This window comes from Idiotropiscis lumnitzeri, chromosome 13 (genome assembly GCF_059441095.1).
Source record: "Idiotropiscis lumnitzeri isolate Australia: NSW breed Sydney's pygmy pipehorse chromosome 13, RoL_Ilum_1.0, whole genome shotgun sequence".
Classification (NCBI taxonomy): domain Eukaryota; kingdom Metazoa; phylum Chordata; class Actinopteri; order Syngnathiformes; family Syngnathidae; genus Idiotropiscis; species Idiotropiscis lumnitzeri.
Window position 1 is genome coordinate 18,731,221 of NC_142403.1, and position 17,649 is coordinate 18,748,869.

The 17,649-nt window shown below is 43.4% G+C and overlaps 2 protein-coding genes across 8 annotated transcripts in view; both read left to right on the forward strand.

The window, feature by feature from the left end:
* Positions 1-17,649, forward strand: part of LOC148324903 (uncharacterized) — a 94,243-nt gene that overhangs the window by 50,220 nt on the left and 26,374 nt on the right. For 5 of the 6 annotated variants that reach the window (XM_088313781.1, XM_088313787.1, XM_088313780.1 and 2 more), the window contains one exon: positions 11,880-12,163. The exons of the other annotated variant lie outside the window; for it this stretch is intronic. In XM_088313781.1, coding sequence (XP_088169907.1) covers positions 12,012-12,163 — 152 coding nt within the window. In that variant the 5' untranslated portion in view covers positions 11,880-12,011. The remainder of the gene's footprint in view (positions 1-11,879; positions 12,164-17,649) is intronic. 6 annotated transcript variants of the gene reach the window in all.
* sox2 (SRY-box transcription factor 2) lies at positions 14,535-16,936 on the forward strand. 2 transcript variants are annotated; one of them, XM_088313778.1, is made up of 2 exons: positions 14,535-16,610; positions 16,785-16,931. In XM_088313778.1, the coding sequence occupies exons 1-2, from the start codon at positions 15,652-15,654 to the stop codon at positions 16,792-16,794; spliced, it is 969 nt and encodes a 322-aa protein (XP_088169904.1). In that variant the 5' UTR covers positions 14,535-15,651; the 3' UTR covers positions 16,795-16,931. The 2 variants fall into 2 exon arrangements, with proteins under 2 accessions (XP_088169904.1, XP_088169905.1); XM_088313779.1 differs by having other exon boundaries at positions 14,535-16,936.

A 17,649-nucleotide genomic window follows, 5' to 3' on the forward strand; every position in this document is an offset into this window, starting at 1 on the left:
CCTTTTTGGGCGCCGAGGAGGCGTTGCGAGCTCGCCGCGTTGTATTTGAGTGAGCGCTGCCTCAAGAGCAATAAACACTCACTCATGCATGGGAGAGAGAACCAGGACGGGGGTTTGGGGGGCGGGGGGGGGTCCATCCTTCCATAAATTATCGGAGAAAATTAATTAGCAATATAAATGCCAGGCAGAATGTATTCTGCGCAATTGTCTTGCTATCTTTTCAGAAATGAGTCTTTTAAAAACCAACGTTGTATTAATCATCTTCTGAAACATTTTGTGATCGCTGAATTAATAGTTTAGCATCGGGGAGGCTGCGTATTTTTCGGCATTCATTGGCGGAGGCGATTGCCTCTTAATTATGACAGCGTCCTCCTCTTCTTCGCACCTATTAAATGGTGTTTTGTGGCGTCGCCACAGCCCGCTTGCCTGGCCCTGTATCTACTAATTACTTCTCTAATTGAATTTGCTCTCTGTTGCCAGGCTGTTTTTTTTTTAAGTGGCTGTTTGTTGCAGGGCCTCATTGTGTCTTTGTGTGACAGCTAGCTGCTCGGCGCCTCGCTGACAGTAACAGGATGCTCGTCCGCCCTCCCTCGCGCTCTTTCTCTCTCCAGCCCTGTATTCATGTCTCTCCGTCTATATCATTTCCTATAGCTCCGAGGCATGTACCGAGCCAGAAGGAAGAAAATTAATTAACAATAGCCGCTGAAGCGCTGGCTGTATTTTTCGGCTTGCTGCTCTTTGCCGCCCGCCACCTTCGGTCAAAGTCATTTTTGTCGCAGGTCGTATCATAGTCGTGAAATATGGAGAGTTATAATCACCTCATCCGATCATTACAAAATATAGAATTAACTCTATCTGGGTGTTAAATTATTATTTTTTTTGTAGATGAATTTGAAATCAGAAGCGAAACCAAATAAGTATCAAACTATTGTTCAGTTTGTGTCGAAAAAGAAAACGCTTGTTTTGTTAGTCTTTGGGTCAAAAAATGTTTGCTGTCAAAATGAAAGGAGCAAATCCACTTTACAAAAAACAAAAAATACCATATTTGCTTTGGCGGGCCACATCAACTCTAGTTTGGCCCAGATTTGGCCCCCTGACCTCATGTTTGCCACCATGTCTCTCGCATCTTTTTAGTGAAAGAAATCAAATAAATGAAAAAATGTCTTTTCATTTGTCATGAGGCCCTGCCAAATTATCTTGATCTCACTGAATATCCACAAATATATATATATATATTTTTTTTATTTTATTTTATGCCCAGCGCAAATGTGGCACAAGGCGTGGTCCAAATCTGCGCAAGGGTGGGCTAGACTAACTTTTGGCATTTCTACAGAAATTGTGCCAGCAGGCACAGCGAGGCACATTTCAAAAAGGCCGTTTGCGGCGTTGTGGGCGTGAACACGGTCAACTTGAAGCGGCTCCTCTCCTTCCGTTTAATTGCGCGCTGATAGTCCTTGACATGGCGGAGGACGAAACGGATTTGTGCCGTGCGGCAGGTCGACGAGCGTAAAGCATGCCGCCTACTGTTGCTATGGAAGCTAACCACTTGTTCATATGAAAACCAAAACCCATCTGAGATCTTCCATCAAAAGTTAGCATTGTCAACTTTATCGGAACCTTTGCTGCATCTTATGTTGTCCATCGCATTGAAATGAAATTTAAAAAAGACATTTCAAATTGGGGTCCGGTTGCGAGAATATGGTAGTTGCTGCGAATTTGCCTTTGGAAAATTCTCGAAAATGAAGAGAAATTCATTTTCAAAGTCCAACACTCAACATTCCCTGCTCCATCCTTTGTGAAAACTTTCTCTCCTCACTTCATATCGATCCGGCTTCTCCTCCCTCCACACCATCCGTCCATCCATCCATCTCCCTCTCGCTATTGATCCATCGCCCCCCCCCCCCCCCCTTCTGTCACTCTCCTCTTGCTGCTATCTCACTTGTCTTTTGTCTTCTTATCGAAGCTTCGCGGTTTATTCCGGGCCGCCGTTATTGACAGGAATCTCGCCGCAAGGCCAACTAATGCGTCCCTAATCCCACCTTTGTTACTTTGGAATGTTCTGGTTCGGTTCAGACACACACACACACTCGTCCATACGCAGGTTATACCAGTGCATCGTGTTTGTAAGAAGAAAAAAAAAAAAAAAAGGCCGACGTTTTATTTGTTGGCAAAGCCAGCTATCAATCAAAAAGGCCCACTCTTTGTGTGTGTGTGTGTGTGTGCGCGATGTGGGTCTTGAGTGACAGGTGGAATCAAGGCTGAGGACGTTTGATAAGCTTGTATTGTCGGTCGCCCCCCCCCCTCCCTTCACACCGCCACCTCGATAAGAAATACATTGGAATAGAACTGATAACGGTGGCGGGAACAGCAAAGCCCCACTCTGAAAACACACGTGCGCGCGCACACGTGCACGCACATGCAACGCCATGGGAGACGTGTCTTTCTTCAAGCACCTTGGCTGTAAGCGATACCCTCAACAAACAGAAACACGCCACCTCTCAGGAAAAAAAGAAGATGCCCATATTATGTGCGACGTACGGTTGGAGTATGTTTGTTGGGAGAATGATGTGCGATACGGTTGCCGGATACGCTCGGCTTACTGAAAAGGTCTCGGTGATAGCGCCGCTGTTTTTGTGTGTGTGTGTGTGTGTGTGTTGTGAACAGCGGTGAATGAATACAGTAATAGGCTTAGAGTGGCTGAGGCGCGGTGTCAGACTTAAGCAACAACACGGCACCCTCAAAAGACTGACTGACAGCTGTCCGTGTGTGTGCGTGCGTGCGCACGTGCGCGTGTGTGTGTGTGTGGTCCTCACATTCCGGGTCAATATGTTTTCAAATGTTTGTCATGCTCGTTTTACAATCAAACCGCCATCACAGTGGAGTGAAATCGTATCCCCGGACGTCCAAACTGTTCTCGGGATGGTAAATGTCACGAGAGCGGAGACCGTTTGGAGAAACTGAGAACAAATTTAAGGTCAAAAAGGTCACCTCTAAGCTTCTTCTTATTTCTTATTTTGATGCTTCCAAAAAATAAAAAATAAAAACGGAAAACTGCTCCCACGGGATCCACAATTGGTCAGCCACGGCTGCTTTTCAACTGGGCAACTTCTTATTTGAAAAGAAAATTGCAATTCCACCCGCAATTGGAAATACGAGCTCCGATATTCCAAAGACTTTCTTCCGTTATTATCGCCAACGATCCAGAAAAAAAAGACAAATCAATAAATATGCCATATCAATCTCCAATTAGGACAAAAATATGTCAGTTGGGGGCTGTGAGCAGTGAGTCGATGATCAAAAATCTTTTTTTTTTTTCATGGCTGAAATATCTTATTTTGACTTGAGAAAGAAAAAGTCCAACTTTTTTAGAGTGTAACAACTAATCACGGCTCACCTGTTTTCCGAAGCTGAGTTGTAATTGGTCGTGAGCTGAGCCCTGCACAACCTGCGATGTCGTTTTCAGTCGACAGACGTGACAAAATTGGCAAAAAAAACAGGCGGATTTTACTTCTTGACTCATATTCCACAAACACAATATTAATACGAATGTCAAGTTTCCACTAGTGGGCCTGGATAGAATATATTGGAAAGAAAATTTTGCAGTTGACTTCCCCTTTAACTCGTTGACTGCCATTGACGGCTGAAGACGTCAAAGATTCATTCTTGTTTACTCGGCTGGCAGCGAATGAGTTAAATAATTAATTTTATATATATATATATATATATATATATATATATATATTATATATATTTTTTTTAATGTTTTTTGGGGGGGGCAAAAAAGTTGAAGAAAAAAAAAATGCTGCAACATTTGCAGAAGTCGTCCATTATAGTGAAAGAACAGTGACCTGTGAAGAGATTTACAGAAAAAAGGTCTGAGCATGAAGCAAGGAGACGATTAAAGACGAGAAAGAAAGAAAGCCCCCCCCCCAAAAGAAAAGAAAAGAAAAGAATGGGTGACACCACCGGAGGGCAAGACAAAATGGGCTTATAGAAATGTGCATTAACGTCCAACGTGATGAACTTAAGAATTTTTTTGTGTGTGTGTGTGTGTGTGTGTGTGTAGTGACTCAGGGCCTAAGGAGGCAAGAGTGGAGGTGGAGGGTGGGGTGGGGTGGGGGTGTAAATCAATGGCAAATTACACGCGCTCGACTGGACCATTGTACAGTCCGACCGCCGTCTTCCAGAGAAGCCACTTCCAAAGATGATGCAGCCAAATGAGGCTGAACTTCGAGATCATTTTTATTGATTTTCAGCGGCTGTCAATGAAGACAGAAAAAGTGAGTGACGGGGTGTGTGTGTGTGTGTGTGCGCGTGTGCACGCATGCGTGCACGTATAAGAGAGATGTTGGGATATGTGTCACGGGCCTCATACAATACATCGGGACTCCGGCTTTGTCCTTGGCCACACATTAGCAACTCCTTGTGCCGTTGCTTTTCATTGACATTAGCGACCGGCCGGGTGAGCAAGGCTCACTTGAAATGAGAGAGGGGGGGGCTTTCAATTACGCAATTGGTCTGGCAGCAGATGCCGCCATTGTTTGGGCTCAGGATCCAAGAAATATTTGGTGTTGGGACGGCTCATCATTGAAGTCATCTCGTTTTCGCAAAGAAGACATTTGGCTCCTTTTGAAGATTGGATCAGGAGAACATTTGCGGTATTTTCCGGACGATAAGCCGCTACTTTTTTCTGAGATTTTGAAACGTGCGGCTAATACAAGGGTGCGGCTTTTCTGTGGGGTTTTCTTTCACCAGTAGGGGGCGCTCTTTAGTTCAGAAAATGCGCTAAATACATCTTGGGTTTTTTTTTTTGTTCTGTTTTAATGAGCAAATTTGTTGCCGAGTTAAAAGGCACTGTTTATGTTTAAGAGTCATTTCAGAATGATAGTTTTCGTTGCCTTATTACCCGATGCTTGCGGACCTTTTTTTTTTTTTTTTTTATCTTATTCTTGACAAATACGCCATATATTTAAATATAAAACTAAAACTAATACTAAAATTATTAATGAAACTAAAACAAAGCATTTAAAAAAAAATCAAAACTAATAAATAAAAATAAATAAAAACAGCTGAGCTTGCTCTAAAAAAATTATTAAAGAAAAAATTCAAAACAATATTAAAGTTTTACTTTTTATTCATTCTCATCCGACACATTTTAGGGACTTGCTAATGAGAAAAGTGAAATTTCTCCAAACATTTTTTTCAATCTTTGCTTTCTCCACCATATGATTTGCACTCCCATTCGGTCTTTGTCGTCAACTTTCTCCACCTTTCATACACGCACACACGCACACAGTCGAGATTTATGTTCCCGTGGACACCGGCACGTTTATGAGCTTGTTGTGAAATTCAACAAGTGCTGTTTAAATAGTCAGCAGACGGATGTGTGTGTTGGTTGAAGTCAGAGTGTTTAAGTGAGTGGTGAAACGCACACACACACACACACACACACACACATTATCAGCGAGGTGTGAGCTTTCTCAGCCCGAAGATAAACACCGCACCACATTTACGGCGTCCTCACGTTATTGCTGCTGTTTGTGTCCCGCCGCCGCCGCCGGCGTCCGACCAACTAATTTGTCTTTGTGTGTGACTCTTGCACGGCCCACAACATCTCATGTGAGTGTGTCGGAATGTGACGGAAGCCCTTCGCGTCACAGCTGCATTTGTTTGTTTTTGCAAACAAACACGTTGTCTTGAAGTCATTCGGGGAGTCGCGTTTAAAATATTCATTTTGAAAAATGATGTCAAAATCCAGCAGGAAAGTTTTATTCTGCTTTTTCTGCCTTCTTCTGACTGAGGACGACAAGAGCAGAGATGACCTCGATTTCTGACCGTGATAATGGAAAACCTTTGTCGTGTTTTTCGCCTCTGCTCGATTGGTGGGCGGGGCTTCACATCAGCGCACCTGTGGCTGATCCAATCAAGGGATTAGTTAAAGACAACCGTGCCGACTACTCAGAGTCGGATTATTCTAACTGCGCACGATGATGGTTAGCAAGTGTTGAATTTTCTCGACGTCACGTTCCATGTTTTCATTTCTCGCCGGAAGTAATTGAATTTTTTTTTTTTTTACATTCACGCGGATTGGTACTCCTTGTCCTTCTGACCCAAAAGATTTTTCTTCTTTTTCTTCCTTCTGCCTTTTGGGAGCGTTTTCTGTTCTCTGCGTTATTCTCCTGGTGTGTTTCCACCAGCTGAATTTGTTTTTGTTTTTTTTGGTCGAATTTATCTGATGTACCCGTACATTTCCAAAATTTCTGAAAAAGCTAACAGTTTCAAACTACATTACCGGTCGTGATGTCTTGGCAGCATTACCCCCCCCCCCAAAAAAAAGACAACCGATTTCTATGAAGCCCGTGTGTGGGTCAGGCCCCTCCACCTCCATAAAAAAAAAAATAATAATAAATAAATAAAACTCCCTCCGTCCTGTCTGGAAAATGCCAGGCAAGCTCTTTGTCAGAAGAGAAGCCAGCATAGTCTCAGAGCGGACGGCTGCTCTCCGAGTGTGGTTTTGCCAAGCCAAAATCTTTTCCGGTCACCCTGTTGCCTCCGAGCCTCGTTACCCCCCCAGTGACGGTGGCTTATATGTTTCCCCCCCGTATGCTTAGAAACGAGAGCAAACGCTCAATCGTGGCATGTTTTGTTCACCTCACTGAATTATTATTATTTTTTCTCTCAATTTAGGAACATTTGAAATTGGAATTTAAACGTGTGCGTGAGGTGCTCAAACTAGTCAATGGGAAATGTCGGCGCCATCGATGCACTAATTCATCACACGGCGACATCGTGATCGTGCGGTTTGAATGTTGGCCGTCAAACCCGCGCGTATGGTCTCCGCTCGGTGGCAGCTAGCTAACGGCGAAATAACTCGCCACACTTCATTAGCGCCGATGAGGTGAGCTGCTCATCTCGTCATTGTTAGCCGCCGCTAATCTGCAGTAATCCCAAACAAAGGGCCAGGGCCTCACAGCGGCCCGCGTGGATTAGAGCGCTTTCCAGAAACATCCGACAGAGATTCATTCACATTCAAATTGGCCTGTAAACAAAACCCAGAGTGGTCAGCGGAGACGGACGAGCGCGATGGCGTGAGTGAGAAGCATCTGGGATGGAATTTGCGCGCTGAGCCATGTGCATTTTTTGTGTCTCGCACGATTTGAAGCGGCAACATTAACGTCGCGCAAATTGCACTTTGTGCGCTTCATTCACAATATTTTTACTGGCACTACGGGGGGGTTCCACACTTCTATTAAAATTCACAACAATTTGACTCTGAGCATACCAGCTGAAATATTCCGAGACGAACTTTGAACCCATCAATTTACAGGCATGTTGATGTCACAACCAAATGAAGTATTTTAAAACATGACCTTTGCCTGAACCCAAGGTGAGAATCTGAGTGCTTTGCAAGAACAGGTCAAATATTTGCGTTAGGAGGGTTGTGTTTAATCTCCCGCTACGGCCTTTCTCCGCGATTGCCATTCCGGTGACGTGTACTTTGAAAGATTCAGAAAAGCAGTTTTGTGTTTGTCGTCTTACCTCCTGTTGCTGAGGAAACCACTCGATAAATACTGAGCAGAACGCTTTCCCTGCTGGTGGTCAGCGCCTGTCCTGCATTTGAAGTTTGAGCATGTTTAGACAGTGACAAATCCATTTGAAAATCAGCTGCAAACATTTTCTTGTTTGCGTTTGATCACGCTTGCAGGGCCTAAAATTGAAAGTTCCATCATTCAAGCGCTCAGTCTTTTGTTTACCGGCACTAATAACGCAGACAATTGTTAAACTTCTCAAAATCTCCCAATTTGGGTTGAACAAAACCTAATATTTCACACAAATTTGAATCTGAGTTGGCGTTATACGTCCCTAAACTTATTTTTGACGCTGATTTAATAAATAAAATGTCTTGACTGTTTTTGAGCACATCAAGTTTCTGGGATATTTACTTTTTTTTTTTTAATTTGACTTGAAGCTTGCACTATAAGGACTTTACCATATGTTGAAATTTATACCAAAAAAATCCACCTGTTTCTGAACTTGACCATAAATTAAAAAATATGACTAAATTTAATTATGATAATGAATATTTTATAATTATTATGACATTTTTCTTACTAGAAAAAAATGAGTGGAGATTTGGAATCAGCACACGTACAAAAAAAATTTTTTTTATCTCTGATTGATTAAAATTTGTCTGACCCGAGTATTTTGGCCATTTCGAGGGAGTTGATTTTGTGTGTGTGTGTGTATGTGTGTGTGTGTGTGTGTGTGAGAGTGGGAAAACGCACCATCTTGCGCTGAATGTTGGTTTGCTGTTGAGCAGTTTTGTGCTGTCCTTGAATGCTATTTTTTATGCTTTGTACGCGGAAAAAAAGTGTTTTGATCATTCCAATTTTTAGTTGTTGAAGTTTGAATCTTTTTTGGAGCATGAAATAGTGTATTTTGTCATTCATCTGGTGAGGAAGTTGTTGTAGCATGCCCACCGAACAAAGATGAGACTTTACTGATGATTTTGTGGCTTATTTTTCGAGCAACATTTATTCATAACCGTGTAACCTTCAAACCTAATCACAGTGAGAGCTCAAACACATTTCAAACACACACGCAAACAATTAGCTAACATATTTCACATTTAACACTCAATATTTACTAACACAACATACTAAGAGGCATCATTTACGCACCTTTTGCATCTTCGTGGGGGGGGGGGGGTAGTAAAAGAAATGTTCGTTTTCAGCGGCTCAATTCGAAAACTCTTGGCCGTACTTGACTGTTAAGTTACCTGATGTATGAACTGTCCGGAACAGGAAGTTTGCATTCAAAATAAAGGTGCATAGCTTAAACCGGAAGTAGCACTTATCATTGCGAATTTCAAATGATAATCAAATCTAATAAATAAAATCACAACTACTGTTCCAAAAATATGAATATAGTTAGTTACAGAAGTGTTTCGTGCTGTTGCTGCTCATCAGTGTTATTGCAGCTGGCTGTATTTTTATACCTCCCTAGTTTTTTTTTTTGTTTTTGTTTTGACTACAATGTGTGTGTACGTTTGTGCTTGTGTGGCTGCTGCGCGACGTGGACATTCTCAACGCCAAAGTTCACATTTTGGACGAAACGGACGAAGAAGCAAAAATTAGAATGCACAAACTGCATCAACTCGACATGGAAACGTGCCGCCAGAAACGCTCGGTTCACATTCGGTGTGACCGTGCAAAGCGAGTGGACTCAATCTCACACATTTGACAGTTTTCTTTTCATTGTGTCTGAAGTGGACTTAAAGTGATTTGGGTCGAAAGTCTTCCGACATTCCCTGATAATTCTGATGTTTCTCAAAGCTCCCCTGGTGTCACTGCACTCTTTCTGTCGCTCTGCTAGCAGCCTAGCTATCACATTGCGGATGGATTTATAATTAAAGTTCCCTAATATGAGTGGCATGGCTGTGATTTGGACTTTATAGCCCAGATTGATCAGATAGCAAGCCCAAGTCTTATTTCTTTCCCACTAAGCCTATTGAGAGTGAGAGCACTGATCCTCTCAGCCCGTCTCCATGTGATCCACTGTGTTTGTCTCTGAGGCTTAAAATCTCCAGCAGCACTTCTATCCTGCTGCTCCCCCCCCCTCTCTCTCTTCTTTGCCCATTTCGCTCCAATCTGCCCTTGAAGTCTCAAGACCCATCCTGGTCGTTGCTGCGGTCGACTTTCCAGGAGCCCAATGGCTTTTCGCCTGTTGAGTTTTCTTGACACTTGCGTCGTGTTTCACGTTCTGTCCGGGCGATACGCTTGATTCTGGAGTGAATCACTGCAAAAAAATGGGCATCTTGTACTGTGAATATGTTTGGAAGTTTCACGACGATGTACTTTGAACTAATCAACTGATAATAACTTTGATATGCCGTCTGATCTTTGGCATCGTCTTTGGTCAACAACTTTTTACTGAAAAAATTCAACTATAGATGCAAGTGAACGATTCAAAATGTGTATATACATTTTTTTGCTGACTCCAAATCTGCCAGCATTTTTCACTGGTGTCAAACTCAAGGCCCGGGGGCCAGATCTGGTCCGCCACATAATTTTGTGGGGCCTGCAAAAGCAAATTGTGCATTGACTTTATGTTTTTTTGATAAAATGCCAAAATTGCAAATTGTCTACGTTTTTTTGTAACCTTTTAAAACGCTTGTCGTAATATCGATAATATTTACCGCCCTTTTCAGCAATTTGTTATGATTGAGTGATATGAGGAAATCGGACATTCGGGTTACGTAAAAAAACAAAAAAAAAAATACAATTATAATGTGGGATGGTCTTAAACACATTTGTTATAAATTGCAATGTATGGTAAAATCCAAATCGCGCAAGCTTTCGTAATAACAAAAAAAAAAGAAAAAGAATCCCCCCAAAAAACTCATGCGCTAAAGAAAAACGTACAGACATTATTTTTTTAAAATCAGCATCAAAAATACATGACAGGACACAAAACTCCATCTCAGGTTCAAATTTGCTGTCGACCCGTATAATCATTTTACCTTTTCCCAAATAAACTGTCACGGAATTGTTGCCATCTGCAATTTTTTTGCTGCTGTCACTTCTTGTGATGCCGTTCTGACAATCAACAGCTGCACTGACGATTTATTAGCCGTGAATGCTTCATGGCAAGATTCAAGCACAATTCGTGGGATGGCATGTCTAAGTCTAAGGGTGGTGGTCCGGACACCTCACAAATGGCACACGCACACACACCCCCACACACACACACACACATACACATATGGCACTTTGATAGACAGGAAGTGCTCACCCTCCAACGATCGGCGACATCCAATATGTTTGGCCTTGGATCATCCCGTGTGGCCATTGTGTTTGATCTCGAACACTTTATTGATTAGCCGCGAGTTAATTCCAAATGACATGAACCGTGTCGGGACGGAGCGAGCTTGTCCATGACGGCACACCTGCAGGCTTGGCGGGCTTGGTGGCTTCCCTCCATCGCGAGCATCTGCACAAGCAGGACGTTTCAGATGGGATGAGGCCATCGTCGCTAAATAGGTGGGCTTCATAACGGAAGCTTTGAAGTGGACGCACCCCGGCTCTTTAATTCCATCGAGCATAACTCGACGGAAAATTGTGTCAAATGCTCAGCAGACCTTTTGGGGGGGGGGGGGGGGGGTGTAATGTATTCGGGATTTAAGAGCTATTGTAGAAACGTTTGATACGCCTCCACTTGATGGGCATGGCGCCAGCCTGCGTGCAACCTCTCACCTTTGACTCCTGCATTCATGATCAATAATAATAATAATAATAATATTATTATTATTATTATTATTATTATTATTATTATTATTATTATCGGAGGTGAGTCATGCAGATTTCCCCCTTCCATGCTCCCCCCCCCTCTTCTTGCAGTGTCACTTTCTCTTTTCCTTTGCCTTGTACCATGCAAAATAAAAAAAGGGGAAAAAAAGGAGTGAAAAAGAATCTTTATCAAATCCCCATTCTGGAGCTTTCAATAAGGCAGGCCATTACCTCACTGGCGCTTTTGTTCGGCCTATACAAGGAGAACAAAATGGTTATTCAGGAGGACGCTTTAGATTTTTATTGTGCGCTTTGCCATTCACAAAGAGCGGCGTTATTGTATTAAAAAGAACCATCTGTGGCAGAAACAATGGCTTCAAATTATCTGTGAATACCCAGTGAACAAAATATAAAGCTTTTTCCTGCTCATTATGTGGGCTAAGCTAGGGGGTGGAAGATAGGAGAGGAGAGGCATAGACTTTGCTAGAACTGACTTTTGTTGTTCTTGCTTGCATTCTTCTCCGTTTTTTTTTTTCTCAATCGGCCCCTTTTCACATTGTGAGTCGCCATCAACGGCTTTCCTTGTTGCAGGGCGAGCGCAGAGCACACATGGAAGCTCCGCTGCGGTCTCGCGACCGACGCGAGCCGGAGAAGGCGCGCCCGGGATCGGATCCGAACCCTGCGGACTAGTCGGCGTTGACATGCGGAAGGTTCGCCGCTTGCATGCGCGCTGCAGCTGGAGAACATTTGACGGCGCTTGAAGGGGGAAGAAAGAAGAAGAAGAAGGAAGAAAAAAAAAAGAGAAACTTTTTTTTTTCTCTCTCTCTATTTTCTGCCAATCACGACGAGAGGAAGACAAGGCTGCACAAGAGCCAGTAAGTTGGAGCGTGGACATGCAGGAGAAGCCTGCAACTGTTTGTTAGTTGCTTGATGTGTAGCCGTGCGTGTGTGTGACACGAGTGGGTGTGTGTCGGGCTGCGGTGTTGTGGAATGACGCATCATAAAGCTCCGCAGACCGGCGGAATGTTTTTTTTTTTGGCAGTTATTCTTTACTATTATTTAACTTAATTAGTATTTATGAATGCTTTATATGAGTTATTCTTATTATGAGTATTATTATTAAAATTAGAATTATTGTCGTTTTTATGCAAAACGATTATATAAATATGTATGATGTTTACTTTAAAAAAATGGATCATGTACTTTATGTTTAGTATTCATTTTCAAATTCACTTTAATTATATTTTGCGCTTTAAAAACGTCTTCCGCAACCTATTTAATTTAAACACATAACAATATTTCTTTGTTCCATTGTGGTCACTTTACCCATAAATTTCTTTTGACTTTATGATTTAAATTGCGCTCTGCGGCCGTGTATTCGCCAATGATTGATTTAAAATGAATATTTATTCCATTTCACGGGGAAAACAAGCCGCGATTAGCGAGGCGATATAATTATTAATCATGTCGTTAAAAACCATCTGATCGGGTTCTACAAAATAATGTTGAAGTGTTGATGTTTTGACAGTTTTAGTGCGTCTCCAGTCAGTGCTACGGCCCCTAGTGGCAAAAACATACACCTTATTATTCGAGGTATATTTTCCACTCGCCGTAAATCTTAAAAAATTGAAACGTTTAAAATTACACTATATTGAAAACATGGCACTGCATATGCTATTGTAACTTTCAAGACGCGATCCTTATACACACACACACACACACACACACACGCACATATATATATATATATATATATTTATATATATATATTCTAATTATGAATTTTAAGACTGACATTTTTTTTCAACTCCCCTCGTTATTCATTTTGTCACAACCTTTAAAAGCGATGCAGATCCTATCACTATTTGTCTAAGCACAAACATTTGGATATCACTGTCTGCTGCATTAGTTACATCCATTGCAAGCGTGGGGGCTTTTACAAGTGCCCTGCGAGTCCCCCCACCCACCTCCCTTTTTTTTTTTTTTTTTTTTGGGTCCAACAACGGTTTTAATTCGCGATGATTGTGGATGCAGGGCCATTCCCGGCTGGCCGGGCCCCGCAGGTCCCCGCTGTTCCTTTATTATCCTAAGCAGATTAGAGGTAGCGGGGAACACACTCAGATGCAGATAGCAGCCGAGCGGCCCATTTCAACCTTGCATTATAATGGAGCGAGCTGCATGTGTCGCCTCTCACAGCCTATTAAGCGCCAGATGAATCTTATGTAAGGTTGCAGGGCCGCCATAATGAGAGCTCCTCCAGCAGCTAATATCAAAATGGCTGCAAGCAAAAGAACCGCATGCAGGCTTGATCTATTGCCTTTCAATTAGGATCGCATCCATCGACACTCGCTTTTAATTGAATTAATTCAGGTACATGATCCTAAAAGGGTTCGGCGTCCTGATTGTTTGAGTGCAGAGAAAGCACCAGCGCCAATTAAGTCGAACAATTAATTTTGTTGCCACAAAAATGTCTTTTTTGTTGCTGTTAGTTTTTTTTAGCACTTTATGGAACCCCGAGCAGTCCCTGACTCTTGTTACTTTGAGAAAACTCCGCTGGTGTCATTGCTTGTAGTTCTTCCTCTTGCCGTTAGACGGCACTCGTGTCACGCAGCAAGACTGCGCGCGCGCGCTTGCACGCGCACACTCAGGCAGCCTGCAGCTTGAAACGCAAAACAAGTGTCAGGCGGTTGTGGCGGCACATAAACTTCTATGTGTGTGGGGAGGAAAAAAAAAACACATGGCGGAATTATTTCGATGGAAGTGTGTGTGAGGCTGCTGGCCTCATGTCGTGATAATTGGGACTCGGGTTCGGTTTGATGCGGAACAGAAGAGGAGCAGGTGGATGGGGCTTTTCAGTCACTAATTGGCTGACGCGCGCTAGATTTGCCTCGACTATATCTTTACACTTTATCTTGAAATATTACTCATCTTTATTCCTCGGCCCACTTGTAAACCCCGTTCTACCGTGTGCCCCCCCCCCCTCCACTTTGAACCCCCCTCCCCCCAAGCCCCAACAACAGCAGCAGTGTGGCAGTGGAAGTGGAGTGGAGTTGCGTCTTTGTCCGGACAGATGTAGCGACAAGATGGCAAACAAAAACGCGCTTATTTGTGCTGAGATGAGCCCGTCTGCCTTCTGTGTGTTGGCATTCAACTTCACCAAACAAAAGGGGGAAACATCTTGGATTACCTTTTACTCGCTTTTCAAACTAAAAAAAAAAAAAAAGCAGAGACGCCCCCCCCCACTCACGCCACGGCAATTCGGTGCTTGGAGTTAACTAACAAAGTTGATTTAGGTGTTGCTGCTATAATTGAGGGTCATAAGTGGGATATCACTGACTTTTTTTGTTCTCACAATATCGTCAAGGGGTGCGACTTTAACAACATCGCCTGTACATTATACAGAACATAGTCGGTCTATCATTAATTTAATTTTTTCACTTTTATGTTCTCCTTACTTTAAAAAAAAACGTCAAATCGTTATGATAATTAAAACCCATCTAAATTTAAATTGTATTCGTTTTTATGTTTTCTCTTTCTCTCTCTCTCTGTCTTGAAAATGAAGTTGACAAAACAAATGTTTGAAACAGACTCTTATAATTCCGCTTTCTAGAATGTTCTAACGTTGCGGCAGTGCTTATATACATTTTTATTTCCCTTCAACTATCTTCACATGCAGCTAGAAATAGTAAATATGTACTTTAGCATTGGCTCATGCAGGCGAGCTCCGTGTGCGCGCATGTCTGAGTGCGTTTCTCAGTGCGGGGCAAGCCACGCCTCTTTATGCTAATCAAGGTCTCCCATTGGTGTGTCGGGGGAGCAGGGCGGCTGTGATTGGCCAGGTCCAGGCCATTTATTTGCTGACAGCCGCGTCACTTGAATGGTTGTCTATTAACTTGTTCCCAAACTATCTGGACTTGTCAAGGCTCGCGCGGACAGGGGAGAAAAAGTACAGTTTGTTTATGCCTTTTTGGAGAAGCGACGGCCGAAGAAGTTTTGTGGACACAACATCGCAAGGACCTTTTGGGAGAGAAGCCTCTCTGTGTGTGCCCCTCAAACACACGCTAACACGTACACACACGCGCGTACGCACACGCGAGCGGACACTCACACACACGCTCTCGGGGAGAGAGAGGCTGTGGAAGCTCGTTTTGTTTTTGTCCAGAGGAAAAGTTGCGGAGAGAATCGACAGGTAACTTTTTTCTTTTCTTTCCTTTTTTTTTTTTTTTTTTTTTTTTTTTGTAATTTTTTTGGGAGGTGGGCAGCAGCAGCAGCAGCGCCACCTCTCCTCCTCGTCCTGTCTGGACTCAGTACGCGTGTTTGTCATTTCACCTGCTCGGGAGCGCCGCCAGACCAGCCGTTCCTGATGTATAACATGATGGAGACAGAACTGAAGCCCCCGGCCCCCCAGAGCAACACGGGGGGTACGGGCAACAGCAACACGCCCGGTGGCAACCAGAAAAACAGCCCCGAGCGGGTCAAGAGACCCATGAACGCCTTCATGGTGTGGTCGCGGGGTCAGAGGAGGAAGATGGCGCAGGAGAACCCCAAAATGCACAACTCGGAGATCAGCAAAAGACTGGGCGCCGAGTGGAAACTCCTGTCGGAAAGCGAGAAGCGACCTTTCATCGACGAAGCCAAGCGCTTGCGGGCCCTGCACATGAAGGAGCACCCCGACTACAAGTACCGGCCCCGGCGGAAGACCAAGACCCTGATGAAGAAGGACAAGTACACTTTGCCCGGCGGGCTGCTGGCGCCGGGCGGCAACGGCATGGGCGCGGGGGTCGGCGTGGGCGTGGGCGGCGGCCTGGGCGGCGGCGTCAACCAGCGCATGGACACGTACGCCGCGCACATGAACGGCTGGACCAACGGCGGCTACGGCATGATGCAGGAGCAGCTGAGCTACCAGCACCCGGGCCTGAACGCGCACAACCCGGGTCAGATGCAGCCCATGCACCGCTACGACATGAGCGCGCTGCAGTACAACAGCATGACCAGCTCGCAGAGCTACATGAACGGCTCGCCCACCTACTCTATGTCCTACTCGCAGCAGAGCACCCCGGGCATGACGGCCCTGGGCTCCATGGGGCCCTCGTCGGTGGTCAAGTCCGAGTCGAGCAGCTCCAGTCCGCCCATCGTCACCTCGTCCTCCCACCGGGCTGCTCCGGGTTGCCAAAGCGGCGATCTGAGGGACATGATCAGCATGTACCTGCCCGGGGCGGAGGTCAGCGAGCAGACTGCCCAGACCAGACTACACATGTCCGGCCACTACCAGAGCACCGTGCCCGGGACGACGATCAACGGCACGCTACCCTTAACACACATGTAAGACAGCAAAAAAAAAAAAAAAAAAACTTTTATCAAACAAACTGTGGACGACTTAACGTTGGACTATTTTTGTACAGAAAAAATGGGGTGGGAAAAGTTGTATAGAAGTCACCATGCCATGCAGGAAACGGACAAAAACGCCTCTTTTTTTCCCCTTTGATTTGTTTTAAGGAAGCTCTAGAGGAAGCAAGGAAGGATGGAAGGATGCAGGAGCTAGACGCCCGCCTCACTTCACTGCTGGATCAAGTTTGCAAGACGACAAAGTGGGAGTCGCAATCAAATGTTTTATTATTGCAATCATCTTTTGTACAGTATTTATCAAAGAAACATTACAATCAGATGAAATTGTTAAACTGCAAGAGGTTGCATCGTTTTTTCCCTTTTATATACAGTGTGTGTCCATATATATATATATATATATATATATATATATATATGTATATATATATATGTATATGTATATATATATATGTATATATATATATTTATGTATATATATATATATATATATATATATATATGTATGTATAAAGCCAGTTCAGATGAAAATATTCAAATGATGGCAGAACTAATTGGAGCGATCAGTTATGCTCCAAACAAACTTTGGAAAGAAAAGGGACAGAAAAGCAAACAGCAAATGCTGTTTTATTCCTATAGCTCAATATTAAAAAGTCGTTTTGATTTCGTTCGGAAATAAATAAGACCGCCCCCCCCAGCTCATTCATCTTCAAGTTAATTTATATTCCCCGTCTCCCACTTTTCATCAGTTTGAGGTATGATGCTTGTGCTCATTATTTTCTAATTGATTTGTACAATTCATGTATATTTACTGTGATATTCTATGTTTTTATCTCCAAATTCATTCCTGTAGTTGTATTTGGGAAAAATTGCGGCCTGTACGCAGAAGCCAACCACTCCATGTAAATAGTGAAACTAATACCATCCTTATAACAGCTACGATTTCAACTGAGTATATTTTTTTTCCATATGCAGTTTGAAAAGAATAAATTTTTGGAAATTTGGATACTTGAAATGC